Source organism: Salmo trutta, chromosome 22, assembly GCF_901001165.1.
Source record: "Salmo trutta chromosome 22, fSalTru1.1, whole genome shotgun sequence".
NCBI classification, from domain to species: domain Eukaryota; kingdom Metazoa; phylum Chordata; class Actinopteri; order Salmoniformes; family Salmonidae; genus Salmo; species Salmo trutta.
Genome location: NC_042978.1, coordinates 25584815 through 25600315, shown reverse-complemented (window position 1 = coordinate 25600315; position 15501 = coordinate 25584815). Strand labels below are relative to the sequence as shown.

Here is a 15501-nt window from a genome sequence, read left to right as displayed (position 1 = left end):
CCATCATTTTTGAAATGCAAGAGAAAGGCCATAATGTATTATTCCAGGCCAGGTGCAATTTAGATTTTGGCAACTAGATGGCAGCAGTGCATGTGCAAAGTTTTAGACTGATCCAATGAACCATTGCATTTCTGTTAAAAATGTTGTATCAAGACTGCCCAAATGTGCCTAATTTGTTTATTAATAACTTTTCATGTTCAAAATTGTGCACTCTCCTCAAACAATAGCATGGTATTCTTTCACTGTAATAGCTACTGTAAATTGGACAATGCAGTTAGACTAACACGAATATTAGCTTTCTGCCCATATCAGATATGTCTATGTCCTGGGAAATGTTCTTGTTACTGACAACCTCATGCTAAATCGCATTAGCCTACATCAGCTCAACCGTCCCATGGACGGGACACCGATCCCGAAGAATGGCTAAATGATCCTTGGTATGACCATCTTAAAACTATTCCATATGTTAGCTTAGTAGAACCGCCCCCCTGCCAGCATAGACTCTTAAGGATTAAAATAAATCCTTACTTCAATTTCTAACTTAAACAAGGGCCAAATGTAGTTTGAGCATAGGTAGAATGAATAGGCCTACACAGCTAACCAATCAGAACCAAGAGTGATTCCTAGTTGCATCGGGCCTGTGTTGTATCTGGCCACAGGGGTGGTGGTGTGGTCGCTGCTTCAACTGGTCAGCTGTGGCCAACCCTAAACACATGTTAGCCCTGAGGCCTGTCAACTCCCTTAACAAGGCTACAGAGAGGAAGCGCATACACTGACTTTCACAGAGACCATTAAAAGGGTGAGAGAGTTGGTGTGTGTGTGTGTGTGTGTGTGTGTGTGTGTGTGTGTGTGTGTGTGTGTGTGGGCACTATCCTCGTGGGTACTGGAAATCCCCAGAAGTCCCCGCAAGGATAGTTAAACATTTTGCACGTCCTCGCGAGGACAAAGGCTATTTAAGTTTAGGGGTAAAGTTAGGATTAGGTTTAGGGAAAACAGGTCCCCACAAGGATAGTAAAACATATGCTGTGTGTGTGTGTGTGTGTGTGTGTGTAAGAGGAGAAGCAGGAAAAAACAGACGGTCCCGTACTGTAACGCACCTCAGGCTGGATGGCTTTGAACACTGGAGCGTCCATGAGTGTGATCTGACCCTGGAGAAAGAGACAGAGAGAGAGGGAGAGAGGGGAGAATGGGAGGTGCGGAGCTGTAATTTGGGCCACAGATTAGGAATGAAGAGTTGACCAGACATCATTGCAGTGTTTTCCAAACTTTATTCAATACTTCCAAAATAACCAAGAGAAATCCCATATTTTGGGGAGAAGTAGCATAGCGGTTACAGCGTTGGACTAGTAACTGAAAGGTTGCCAGTTCAAAAATCTGTCCATCTGCCCTTGAGAAAGGCACTCAAGGGCATTTTCATCGAAAAGGACCCACGAGCACCAACACGTGAATTTAATAAGGGCATATCAAATTGGGTGTCAAATGCATGCTAAGAGACCATATTTTGGGGAAATGAAGGCATACAGTTGAAGTCGGAAGTTTACATACACCTTAAGCAAATACATTTAAACTCAGTTTTTCACATTTCCTGACATTTAATCGTAGTAAAAATTCCTTGTCTTAGGTCAGTTAGGATCACCACTTTATTTTAAGAATGTGCAATGTCAGAATAATAGTAGAGAGAATTATTTATTTCAGCTTTTATTTCTTTCATCATATTCCCAGTGGGACAGAAGTTTACATACTCAATTAGTATTTGATAGCATTGCCTTTAAATTGTTTAACTTGGGTCAAACGTTTTGGGTAGCCTTCCACAAGCTTCCCACAATAAGTTGGGTGAATTTTGGCACATTCCTCCTGACAGAGCTGGTGTAACTGAGTCAGGTTTGTAGGCCTCCTTGTTCACACATGCTTTTTCAGTTCTGCCCACAAATTCTCTATAGGATTGAGGTCAGGGCTTTGTGATGGCCACTCCAATACCTTGATTTTGCTGTCCTTAAGCTATTTTGCCACAACTTTTGAAGTATGCTTGGGGTCACTGTCCGTTTGGAAGATCTGCGACCAAGCTTTAACTTCCTGACTGATGTCTTGAGATGTTGCTTCAATATATCTACATAATTTTCCTCCCTCATGAAGCCATCTATTTTGTGAAGTGCACCAGTCCCTCCTGCAGCAAAGCACCCCCACAACATGATGCTGCCACCCCCGTGCTTCACAGTTGGGATGGTGTTTTTCGGCTTGCAAGCCTCCCCCTTTTTCTTCCAAACATAACAATGGTCATTATGGCCAAACAGTTCTATTTTTGTTTCATCAGACCAGAGAACATTTCTCCAAAAAGTACGATCTTTGTCCCCATGTGCAGTTGCAAACCGTAGTCTGTCTTTTATATGGCGGTTTGGAGCAGTGGCATCTTCCTTGCTGAGCGACCTTTCAGGTTATGTCATGTCGATATAAGACTTGTTTTACTGTGGATATAGATACTTTTGTACCTGTTTCCTCCAGTATCTTCACAAGTACTTTTGCTGTTGTTCTGCGATTGATTTGCACTTTTTGCACCAAAGTACGTTGGCAGAACGCGTCTCCTTTCTGAGAGGTATGACGGCTGCGTGGTCCCATGGTGTTTATACTTGCGTACTATTGTTTGTACAGATGAACGTGGTACCTTCAGACGTTTGGAAATTGCTCCCAAGGATGAACCAGACTTGTGGAGGTCAACAAAGACTTGGATTTTAGGATAAACAGATGGAAAAGGGGTCTTAGAAAACATCTACCAGATAAAGCCAAAGGCTATCAGAAATACATCAAAACAATAATTATGAAGTGAAATCCCTACTTACTATTATCAACACTTATATTTAGTTTGAGAAATTGTTTACATTCTTTAAGATTAAGAAAGATTGCCTTGTAATTCCGTTAGCATCTGAGATATTTTCTAATTTCTCTCTCATGAGAGGTTAATGAAAGTTTACAGAAGTAACAAGTAATGGTTGACTGACCAATTAGTTAGTGATTTTACTGATTTCAATTTTGTTTATGAATTTTAAGGTGATTAAAATTCCTAATTCAGTTACCAAATTGGTAACGGAATTACCCAAAAACCAGTAACGGAAATAGTGCAACTGAACCAGCTACAAAGAGATATTATAGTTGTCACAATCACAAACCAGTTGGGTCACCTGCTACTGTCCTCCCACTGACATACTGTTATGTTCAGCTCATAATTGTTTTGTCTTTGTTGTCTGCCTGTCAAACTAAAAAGTGTTACAGTCTGAATCTAGACAACCCCTCCATCTCTCACTATCCAGTTAATGTCATCTCTCCCAGCTCGACACACCTCCATTTACTGTAACCAGCATCCTCACTCACTAGGCACTGACCGACACCAAACGTTCATGGACGTTGAAAAGCACTGTAGTACAATACAGTAAAAATACACTACATTGTACTGTAAACAAAAATATAAACTCAACATGTAAAGTGCTGGTCCAATGTTTCATGAGCTGAAATAAAAGATCAATGTTCCATACTCAAAAAAAAGTATGGAACATTATTTTTCACATTTTGTGCAGAAATTCATTTTACATCCTTGTTAGTAAGCATTTCTCCTTCGCCAAGATAATCCATCCACCTGAACGGGATGGTATATCAAGAAGCTGATTAAATAGCATGATCGTTACACAGGTGCACCTTGTGCTGGGGACAATAAAAGAACACTCAAATGTGCAGTTTTCACACAGCAAAGTTGAGGGAGCACGCAATTTGCATGCTGACTGCAGGAATGTCCCCCACCGCTGTCGCCAGAGAAGGTAAACGTTCATTTCTTTACCATAAGCTGCCTCCAATGTCGTTTTACAGAATGTGGCAGTACGTCCAACCAGCCTCATAACCGCACACAATGTGTAACCACGACATCCCAGGCATAAGCTATGGACAACAAACACAATTGCATTTTATCAATGGCAACTTCAATGCACGGAGATACCGTTACGAGATCCTGAGGCCCATTGTCATGCCATTCATCCGCCGACATCACCTCATGTTTCAGCATGACCGTGCACAGCCCCATGTCGCAAGGATCTGTACACAAATCCTGGAAGCTGAAAATGTCCCAGTTCTTCCATGGCCTGCATACTCAGACATGTCACCCATTGAGCATGTTTGGGATGTTCTGGATTGACGCATACGACAGCGTGTTCCCGCCAATATCCAGCAACTTCACACAGCCATTGAAGAGTGAGACAACATTGCACAGGCCACAATCAACAGCCTGGTCAACTCCATGCGAATGCGATGTGGTGCTGCATGAGGCAAATGGTGGTCACAGCAGATACTGACTGATTTCCTGATCCATGTCCTTTCCTGTTTTTGGGGGGGGGGGGGGGGTTCAGTGACCAACAGATGTACTCCAACTCATCCATAGATTAGGGCCAAATTAATTTATTTCAATTGACTAATATCCTTATATGAACTTCAACGCAGTAAAATCTTTGAAATTGTTGCATGTTGCGTTTATATTTTTGTTAAGTGTATTATCTACAGCACTGAACTCTACTCTGCTTGATTGTACTGCACTGTACTGTACTGTCCAAACTTGAGAATGCCAATGATATTCATAATTATGCATTTTGGTATCGTACAGATGAGGGACCCATGATGCAATTCCATTATCGGGTGTAAATTCACTTCACTTACTTATAAACCAAAATATATTTTTTCAAACTCCAGGGGCCATGTCACAGTTGACACCCCATTCTTTCTGCAGACATCTATGAATCTAAATTCGGAGCGGATATTTAGTTTTAGGAAAACGTGGTAGCATACAAACTGGAGAGAGATTTTACATTCATTCTGCACAGATGTCCCACTAAATTAGTTTATGTACATTTTTCAGTGGAAATTGTAAAAGTAGTTATTGTATGGTTTGTTAAACTTTGAAATTTGTTTGGAATACATTTAAAACAATTACCCTGATTAAGACAGTTTGGCAGTCGAAACGTTGGTTATAAAATTATTGCATTTGAACTCCTAAAGCGTAATTTCGCTACCGTGGAATTGCCCTTAACCCTAATTGCTCCGGTGTCTCAGGTAGAGTGGGATATACATAAAACACATTTCCATTTCACACCATACACTTGTACAGGTTACACTCTCACATTTGGGAAACAGGACAAATAAACACCCCCTATTTGATCTTTGAACATGAAAGGGTAGTGCTCCCTGTCTGTCTAGCTGGGTATTGCAGGGGAGAGGACTCCCAACAGTGAGAAGAGCAGCTCAAACTAGAGTTATACATAGAGCCTAGAACATTGAGTACCAAACCTTCCTAAATACTTAACCAGAGGAACTGTGTGAGCGATAAAGAGCTGCTGCCCTAATCACATCAAAAATCAGCTGTGTTACAGTAATGCTCTAACCGTACTGCCTGCAGAAAAACCAGTCAGACAATGGATCTAAATCTCCAATAAATAATATACAGCGCTTTGGCTTTTCAAGGAAAAGCAGGTAAATGACAGGCCATTCGTTATACTCTACAGACTGATCGTCTATAATACGCAGTGAGCTGGTTTATGTTGTCTGACGTCATGGAAACTGACTGTCTAGGATATTAAGGCGGACTGTGGTGATCCAGCTGAGGCTGGGAGCTGTAGCTTTTAGATAGGCCTTGTTCTATTGAGCGTGTCAGAGGAAATTAGGGCGAGTGTGTCCTCCTGCCAACACACATCAATTATTACTGAACTCACCCACTTACTCCTCCTTCTAAAAGACTGTCCAAGATGCATCATTGTCATTCCCCTTCCCTCTAGTGTCTCACTGTCACATAAGCACTATTCCTTACACACACAAACACAATATGTTGGATCGGTAGCTACTTACTGCATACTCCTCCGGGGTGACCTTCAGGACATCGAAGACGACGGCATCAAAACTCTTCTTCAGTTCAGAACCCTTCTCACTGAGAGACTCTGAGCTGCTGCTCTTCTGGAGACATGCACGTTAGGACAGGGAACATGGGAAACTAAAAGCTCAAAGAAATAGGGGTTTGATTGACACCCACAATGCTCTTTATATCAGCGTTTCCCAAACCTCTCCTGGGGGAACACTACAGTGCACTTATGTTCAAGCCCTGCACGGACACAGAAATTTAAGGGATACTTCAGGATTTTGGCAAGAGGCCCTTTTTCTACTTCCTTTATGTACTAAAAACGATATCTACGAGTTCATCTAACTCTGGGGAAGTAGATAAAGGGCCTCATTGCCAACATTTTTATAATTAGAATGTAAGGAGTTTAGGGGGTAACGGTGTGTGTCTCACCTCAGAGGCAGTGGTGATGCTTGATTGGCCATTGGGGAGGTCCATCATTCCCACACCATCAGTCTGTTAGTGCAGGAGACCACTCCTCATCCTCAGTGTGTGCACTCTGGACACATAAACAATTACAATGACAAAGAGAAACTACATGTAAACCCATGTCTGCTAAATGACTAAAATGTAAAAATCTAATGCTTCATTTATCAGACCCTGGATCAACAGTGCCACCTTGTGGATGAAACTGGTAAGAAATTCACTTCAGATGTGGAGAGAGACAGACGAGAGCGAGAGAGAAACACATAAGACGAGAAAGATGAGCGAGAGAGACGAGAAAGATTCTGTTGCTAAGGTACAGGTAACTACCAAAATAATGGAAACACGAGTAAATCAACGATACAAAGTATATTGAAAGCAGGTGCTTCCACAAAGGTTGATTCCTCAGTTAATTAAGCAATTAACATCATCATGCTTAAAGGGTCATGTATAAAAATGCTGCATAGGCCATTATTATGCTACGACCCCAGAGGATGACAATGGTGGTCTGCTTGAAACGTAGTTATTACAGACTGACAGGGAGAGGTTGAAAATGTCAGTTTAGACACTTGCCAGTTGGTCCGCGCATGCTTTGAGTACACGTCCTGGTAATCCATCTGGCCCCGCGGCTTTGTGAATGTTGACCTGTTTTAAGGTCTTGCTCACATCGGCTACCGGAGCGTTATCACGCAGTCATCCAGAACAGCTGGATGCTTCAGTGTTGCTTGCCTCGAAGCGAGCATAAAAAAGGCATTTAGCTCATACGGTAGGCACGCACGAACGCACGCGTCACTGGGAAGCTCACGTCTGGGTTTCCCATTGTATTCCATAATAGTTTTCATGCCCTGCCACATCCAACGAGCGTCAGAGCCGGTGTAGTGGGATGCAATCCTAATCCTGTATTGACGCTTTGCTTTTTTGTCTGAGGGTATAGCGGGATTTCTTCTAAGCGTCTGGATTAGTGTCCCACGCCTTGAAAGTGGCAGCTCTAGCCTTTAGCTCAATGCAGATGTTGCCTGTAATCCATAGCTTCTGGTTGGGATATGTACGTACGGTCACTGTGGGGACAACATCGTTGATGCACTTATCGATGAAGCCGATGACTGAGCTGGTGTACTCAATGCCATTGGATGAATCCCGGAACATATCCCAGTCTGTGCTAGAAAAACAGTCCTGTAGCGTAGCATCCACGTCATCTGACCACTTCCGTATTGAGCTAGTCACTGGTACTTCCTGCTTTAGTTTTTGCTTGTAAACAGAAATTAGGAGGATAGAATTATAGTCAGATTTGTCAAATGGAGGGCAGGGGAGAGCTTTGTATGCATCTCTTGTGTGTGGAGAAAAAGGTGTTCTAGAGTTTTTTTTCCCCCTCTGGTTGTACATGTGACATGCTGGTAAAAATTTGGTAAAACTGATTTAAGTTTGCCTGCATTAAGGCCCCTGGCCACTATGAGCGCCACTTCTGGATGAGCACTTTGTTTGCTTATGGCCTAATAGAGAGTTGCTTGAGTGCGGTCTTATTGCCAGCATTGGTCTGTGGTGGTAAATAGACGGCTACGAAAAATATAGATGAGAAACGCTCTTGGTAGATAGTGTGGTCTACAGCTTATCATAAGGTGCTCTAACTTAGGCAAGCAATACCTCGAAACTTTTTAATATTAGACGGCATCGCGCACCAGCTGTTATTGACAAAAAGACACACTCCCACCACTTGTCTTACCAGACGTAGCTTCTCCGTTCTGCCAGTGCATGGAAAATCTCGCCAGCTCTATAATATCCGTCTCATCGTTCAGCCAAGACTCGGTGAAACATAAGATATTACAGTTCTTAAATGTCCTGTTGGTAGGATAATCGTAGGTCATCAATTTTATTTTCCAATGATTGCATGTTAGCAAGAAGAATTGATGGCAGTGGGAGTTTACTCGATCGCCTATGGATTCTCAGAAGGCAGAGCGATCTGCGTCCTTTTTTCCTCCACACAAATGACGGGGATTTGGGCCTGTAGCCAGGGGAGCAGTATATCCTTCGCGTCAGACTCGTTAAAACATCTTCAGGATTGGTGGGTTTCCTGCAGGACAGTTGAGCTAACACAGGCTAATGCGATTAGCATGAGGTTGTAAGTAACAAGAACATTTCCCAGGACAGACATATCTGATATTGGCAAAAATATGAAATTCTTGTTAATCTAACTGCACTGTCCAATGTACAGTAGCAAATACAGTGAAAGCATGCTATTGTTTGAGGAGAGTGCACAGTTTTGAACATGAAGTTATTAATAAACAAATCAGGCACATTTGCGCAGTCTTGATACAACATTTTGAACAGAAATGCAATGGTTCATTGGATCAGGCTAAAGCTTTGCACATACACCGCTGCCATCCAGTGGCCATTATCTAAATTGCACCTGGGCTGGAATAATACATTATGGACTCTCGCCTGCATTTCAAAGATGGTACAAAAAAATAAAAAATTAAACGGTTGGTGTTTTTGAATTATCTTTTACCAGATCTAATGTATGCGTTCCTTTCACATTTCCACAAACATCGAAGTGTTTCTTTTCAAATGGTACCAAGAAAATGCATATCCTTGCTTCAGGGCCTGAGCTACAGGCAGTTAGATTTGGGTATGTCATTTCAGGCGAAAATTGAAAAAAATTGATAAAGGTTCAAGGAAAAAGATTCTTCCAGTTCATGGTGAATAATAGCTTTTCTGATGTCCAGAAGTTATTTTCGATCATAAGAGGCAGTAGCAGCAACATTATGTACAAAATACGTTTTTAAAAAACTAACAAAATAGCACAATTGGTCAGGAGCATGTAAAATGTCAGCTATCCTCTTCGGCACCATCTTATCCATGGAACTCATGGATACCATTTGTATATGTCTGCATCCAGTATGAAGGAAGTTAGAGGTAGTTTTGCAAGCCAATGTTAACTAGTGTTAGTTCAATTACTGGAAGTCTATGGCATCTACTAACATCCCAACAGTTACCATAGACTTCCAGTCATTGAGCAAACACGAGTTAAGAACTTCCTTCAGACTGCACGCAGAGACATACAAATGGTATCCATGAGTTCATATGACTTCCTTGCCAAAAATCACAATACTGCCAAAAAACAACCTGCAGTCCGTCTCCCTATAGTCCAGTGCCCAAAAGCATCTTAAGGCTAAATTAATTGTTAGAACCTTCGTAGGAGCATTGTTAAATCTCCAAGCGAGTTCCCAAAAACATTGTTATTAATGTTGCACTTAAACGCTCTTAATCTAAACGGCTGCCTCACACCACTAGTAGAACAGATGTTTTTTTGCCATCCCACGGCACTTTATACACCTTAGGGTATATAGCCTTCCCTGTGGCTCAGTTGGTAGAGCATGGTGTTTGCAACGCCAGCATGGTGTGTGCAACGCCAGGGTTGTGGGTTCGATTCCCACGGGGTGCCAGTGCAAAAAAAAAAAATGCATGAAATGAAATGTATGCATTCACTACTGTAAGTCGCTCTGGATAAGAGCGTCTGCTAAAATGACTAAAATGTAAAATATATGTTTGTGTGTCCAAGCTGAGCTACAGTAACAAAGGGCTGGTTCCACTACACTGGTCAGTCTAGTCAGTAGTCCCTCCCTCCCTCCGCTGTGTGTTGGGCTGTCATTACCCTGTCTGTCTAAGTGGCTACTGTACTACCTGATCCTGAGTAGCCAAGAAGTCTGTCTGCCAGAACAACACACAAGGTTAATGTGGCTCAGATTCTGCCTGGGGCTAAACCCAATTAGTGATTACAGCTTGGACAATAAACTGAAAATGACTGACATCAACTCATAACGAGGCAATTTTGTGTATGCGGGTCATTTGTTGATTACACAATGTTCCTGCGTGAATTAAACAGCCTAACAAGCAGCGCGGCATATATGAAAGCTAAACGGCATAGGAAAAAAGTGAGTTCCTGGTGCTCAACACTTTCATCTATGTCGTTTAATTTGAACCAACAGACTACAGAAGCCAATCAGAGCAGCATTCTATCTCATGCTTCCCACACCTGTTGTTGGCAGTTCTTCCAAGTGATGTTGCGAGTAGCCTCGTTCATTGGCGGGGGAAATGAACGAAACGATGCAGTCCCAGAAAGCACGAAGAAACCACGTCGAAGAAAAATGAGGCAGAGGCCAACAAGCGTCAGTCATTGCAAGAGCAAAGCCCAAGGGCAACAATCCATTACGGAATTGTTTGCACATGCAACTCCCCATACAGCACTCTCACCAATGGAATGAAATAAGATGCCATAACGTACCACGTCGCAAAAGACATGGCCCTAATTTCACCAGTTGAACAAAGTGGGTTTAAGAAATACAAAATGCCATGTACAATTAATTTCATGCCAAAATAACTTTGGCGCTGAACAGGTGCACAATTGTGTGACAACTGATGTGGTCCAACAGGAGGACGAAGGAGCCTTATGTCAATGACACTGCACTACATCGATGCCGACTGGAAGCTACACACCAGGTGCTTGCAGACTGCCTACTTTCAACAGGACCACACTGTGAAGATAACCCAGGAGGACTCTAGCAGCCTAGTGTGCATCACAACGGACAGTAGGGCAAACGTGGTGAAAGCCACCAACCTAAATGGATGGATGAGGCTGCAGTGTTTTGGCCATCGACTTCACCTCGCCATCTGTATGTATTGAAATTAAGTTAAATATAAATTTAGCAAAATGTTAAAGGCCTACATTTTTACCAAACACCAATATACTAATGGATCTGAACTTATTTTAAATACTATTACATTTAAAATCAGTCTTTAGAAATAAATAAATAACTACACAGAACAAAAATATAAACCAACATTCAACTACAAACATTTTACTGAGTTACAGTTCATATAAAAGGAATTCAGTCAATTGAATTACATTTATTAGGCCCTCATCTATGGATTTCACATGACTGGGAATATCCAGTAGATATGCATCTGTTGGTCAGATAACTTTTTTTTAAAGCTAGGGTTGTGGATAAGAAAACCAGTCAGTGTCTGATGCAGCAAGACATCTCCTTTGCATTGAGTTGATCAAGCTGTTGGATTGTGGCTAGTGGAATGTTGTCCCACTCCTCTTCAATGGCTGTGCGAAGTTGCTGGATATTGGCGGGGACTGGAACACACTGTCGTACACGTCGATCCAGAGAATCCCAAACATGCTCAATGGGTGACATGTCTGGTGAGTATGCAGGCCATGGAACGGACATTTTCAGCTTCCAGGAATTGTGTACAGAACATGAAGTGATGGCGGGGGATGAATGGCACAAGGGGCCTCAGGATCTCATCACGGTATCTATGTGCATTGAAAATGCCATCAATAAAATGCAATTGTGTTCGTCGTCCATAGCTTATGCCTGCCCATACTATAATCCCACCGCCACCATGGGGCCCTCTGTTCATGACGCTGACATCAGAAAACCACTTGCCCACACAAGAAAATACAGTCTGCCATCTGCCCGGTACAGTTGAAACAAGGACTCATCTGTGAAGAGCACACTTCTCCAGCGTGCCAGTGGCCATCAGTTACGACACCAAACTGCAGTCAGGTCAAGAACCTGGTGAGTACGACGAGCACACAGATGAGCTTCCCTGAGACGGTTTCTGACAGTTTGTGCAGAAATTCTTTGTTTGTGCAAACCCAGTTTCATCTCAGACCATCCCGCAGGTAAAGAAGCCGGATGTGTAGGCCCTGGGCACGTGATCTGCGGTTGTGAAGCCGGTTGGACGTACTACCAAATCCTCTAAAACGATGTTGGAGGCAGCTTATGGTAGAAAATCTGTTAATTTATCTGGCAACAGATCTGGTGGACATTCCTGCAGTCCGAATGCCAATTTCACACTCCCTCAAAACTTGAGACATCTGTGGTGTTGTGTGACAAAACGGAACATTTTAGAGTGGCCTTTTATTGTCCCCTGCACAAGGTGCACCTTTGTGATAGTGAAATGTTTAATATCTCCAGCTGTCTGATAACACCCTAGTGATATGCCACACCTGTCAGGTGGATGGATTATCTTGCAAAGGAGAAATGCTCATTAACAGGGATGTGAGGAAATGTGTACACAATGAGAGAAATAAGCTTTTTGTGCATATGGGAAACTTCTGGGATCTTTAATTTCAGCCCATGAAACTTGGGCCTAACACTTTATATGTTGCATTTATATTTTTGTTCAGTGTAAATTGTTTAAAATACAGGTATCTTTCTGTCGCAGCGTTAAATGTTATAAACCAAGAATCACCATCTAGATTTCCCCGCAGGCCGATTTTGTCTGGAACATACTTGACAGTAAAAAAAGCCCAAACAAATATAATATGACAAACCAATCATTTCAAAATGAGCATACATTTGTATACGATGACGTCTCTATTATGCGTGGAAATGCTTAGGAAAGGATTGCCAAAATTACAGTCTGTTAGTGCTGATTTCTTGGTGTTTTTACAGACTTTCCTGCGAGCATGTTAGAAACACAATCCACGCGCACGCACACACCTACAATGCAACCTTGCAAACAGGACTTTATGAACCATAAAAACAGAAATACATGTTATATTATGGTATAGATGAGCTCAGTCAGTGCATCAAGTCAAGGGAGAGACAGTTGGACAACTCTAATATCACACACACACCCTACAGAGAGGCTTCTTACTGCTAACACACTACCTACAAGAGCTCATTCAGTCTCAAAATAATGTTGTTCTCTTGTTCAAGGCTGAGAAACAGTTTCAAACACAAGCATCACACCACATCACGTTCAGGAAGCACAAAAAGGAGAAAACCAGAGTGAGCATTCACTGAACAAGTTCAGGTAGTGTCTTCTACATTTCGTTTCTTTTCTCCAAGGGTTATGGTCAGTAAGGTAGTAGTGGTGCCGGTTCCATTCAGTTTTGTGTCTACTGAATGCAACCATCTTCACACAAGATGGCGCCGACAGAAACGGTCATCCTATTGCTAGCTCCAAGCATGTCTTTGCACCTTTTATACCTGCTGTAAAATGATGCACGTGATGAATAACATTTCATTCGATTTTTCCTTCTCTACACCACATTCCACCAGATGGCTCTTCACAGACAAGTCCACAATTATATCTGCCTGCCTGCCTGCCCGCCCAACAGAGTAGGAAGAAGTTACCACCTCTAACCACTAGTTCAGGATCAGACAGGTCCTCATCCTCCAGATCTGTGGGGTGCCTGCGCTGCAGTGGCCAGAGTTTCTACCGTGACCCCAGAGCAGAGGTCAGTGAGTTCACTGCCAAGGCCACATGACACGAGGGAATTAAGTGTGTGAATGGCTTTAAGTGCTCACACCAAAAGCCACAGCATTCCCATAGACTGAGGACCTAACGATCCAAACCTAGCTGGAATAAACACCTCCCAGCCCCTCAGAAAAAAAACACAGAGACCATCGCTCAAGGAATGGGTAGAAAATACACCCTGTTGATTAAATACACTTTTCCTGACATCATAAAAAGAATTCATTTTATAACACACGTCATAAACACAAATATGGTTGCTGGGCCTCCCGAGTGGTGCAGTGGTCTAAGGCTAGCAGTGCTAGCTGTGCCACTAGAGATTCTGGGTTCGAGTCCAGGCTCTGTCGCAGCCGGCCACGCCCAGGAGACCCATGGGGCGGTGCACAACTGGCCCAGTCTCATCCGGGTTTGGCCGGTAGGGTTGTCCTTGTCCCATCGCGCACTAGCGACTCCTGTGGAGAGCCAGGCGCAGTCCACGCTGACACGGTTGCCATGTGTACGGTGTTTCCTCCAACACATTGGTAGGGCTGGCTTCCGGGTTAAGTGGGCATTGTGTCAAGAAGAAGTGGGGCTTGGCTGGGTTGTATTTCGGGCGACGCACGGCTCTGGACCGTCGCCTCTCCCGAGTCCATACGGGAGTTGCAGCGATGAGACAAGACTAACTACCAATTGGATACCATGAGATTGGGAGAAAAAGGGGTAATATATATATATTTTTTTTTTATCATCTGGCTGCTGATAAGTAGAGCTACACACAGAGATGAGTCCACATTAACACAGCATCTCAGTGCTCTGATGAACACATCACCCCCTCCTAGATCCCAGTTGGTCTAGCGACATCAGTTAGACTAGCGACACCTGTTAGACAGTTGGATAATGCGCTTTATATTTGGGAATGTGTGGATCAGCTGATGTTCCTGCCTCTGAGCAATCCAGAGATGAACCAGACAGCTCCTGAATGGAGAAGAGGAGGGGTAGAGGGGAGAGGGATGAAGCCTCATGTTGGGGCATGTAGCAGGGGAAGTGTTGAAGAAGAAAGACCGGGGTCCCTGGAAACACAATGACTCATCATCCTGACTCAACAACTAGGCCTAGAGGTTTCCCTCTAAATCCCCTCCCCTGTTCTCTATCCCAGGGCTCTCCAACCCACTTCCTGGAGAGCTACTGTCCTATAGGTTTTCCCTCCAACCCTAATCTAGCACATTATAATAATTAGCTGGTTGATAAACTGAATCTGGTTCGTTACAACTGGGGTTAGAGTGAAAACCTACAGGAGGGTAGCTCTCTAGGAACAGGGTCGAGGGCCCTGCTCAATGCCCTCCCGCCCTGTTTCACACAAAACCCTTTGCTACCCTGTTCTCTTTCCAGTAGGGCTGACCCCATTTAGTCGACTGGACGATTGTTTGGTTGACTGAGATTTCTTTAGTCGAGCAGTAACCAAAAAAATGACACTTCGTGGTGTACAAGACACCTGTTTGATTGGCGCCTGTCAGAGTGGACTAATCCATTGTGGAGGCCGTGGGGAAGGCACAGTCCATCACTGAGAGATGAGCTACTGAAATTGTATATGGTTATATTAAGTAAGAACAATGCTGCAACACTACTAAAAATTATATTATTTTATAAAAAATGCGCTTTCTCCCGCATTGGATAGCGGTTGCTGTTCTGAAACATCAGTGCGCTGTTGTATTGGCGCCTTTTCCAAAACCAAGTTGCAATGAGAATAATATCAAAGTTAACCAGCATATTGGTGTTGAGAACAATGCGGCAGAGGCAGCAGCAGAGTTAGGAGACGAGAAAACAGCCCTTGCCTTAATTGTCGAAGAAAAGTGAAGAGAGATGAAACCAACTTAATTAGGTCTAAAAATCAATAGCCTAAGTTAAAATAT

At 43.0% G+C, this 15501-nt stretch overlaps 1 protein-coding gene across 8 annotated transcripts in view; it reads right to left on the bottom strand.

Moving 5' to 3' along the window:
- Window positions 1-15501, bottom strand: part of ralgps2 (Ral GEF with PH domain and SH3 binding motif 2) — a 137960-nt gene that overhangs the window by 77792 nt on the left and 44667 nt on the right. For 7 of the 8 annotated variants that reach the window (XM_029707408.1, XM_029707407.1, XM_029707414.1 and 4 more), the window contains 3 exons: window positions 6311-6416; window positions 5872-5976; window positions 1098-1148 (listed from right to left, as the gene is read on the bottom strand). In XM_029707408.1, the coding sequence (XP_029563268.1) occupies window positions 1098-1148; window positions 5872-5976; window positions 6311-6358 (204 nt within the window). In that variant the 5' untranslated portion in view covers window positions 6359-6416. The remainder of the gene's footprint in view (window positions 1-1097; window positions 1149-5871; window positions 5977-6310; window positions 6417-15501) is intronic. The other variant, XM_029707413.1, reaches the window with a different exon arrangement.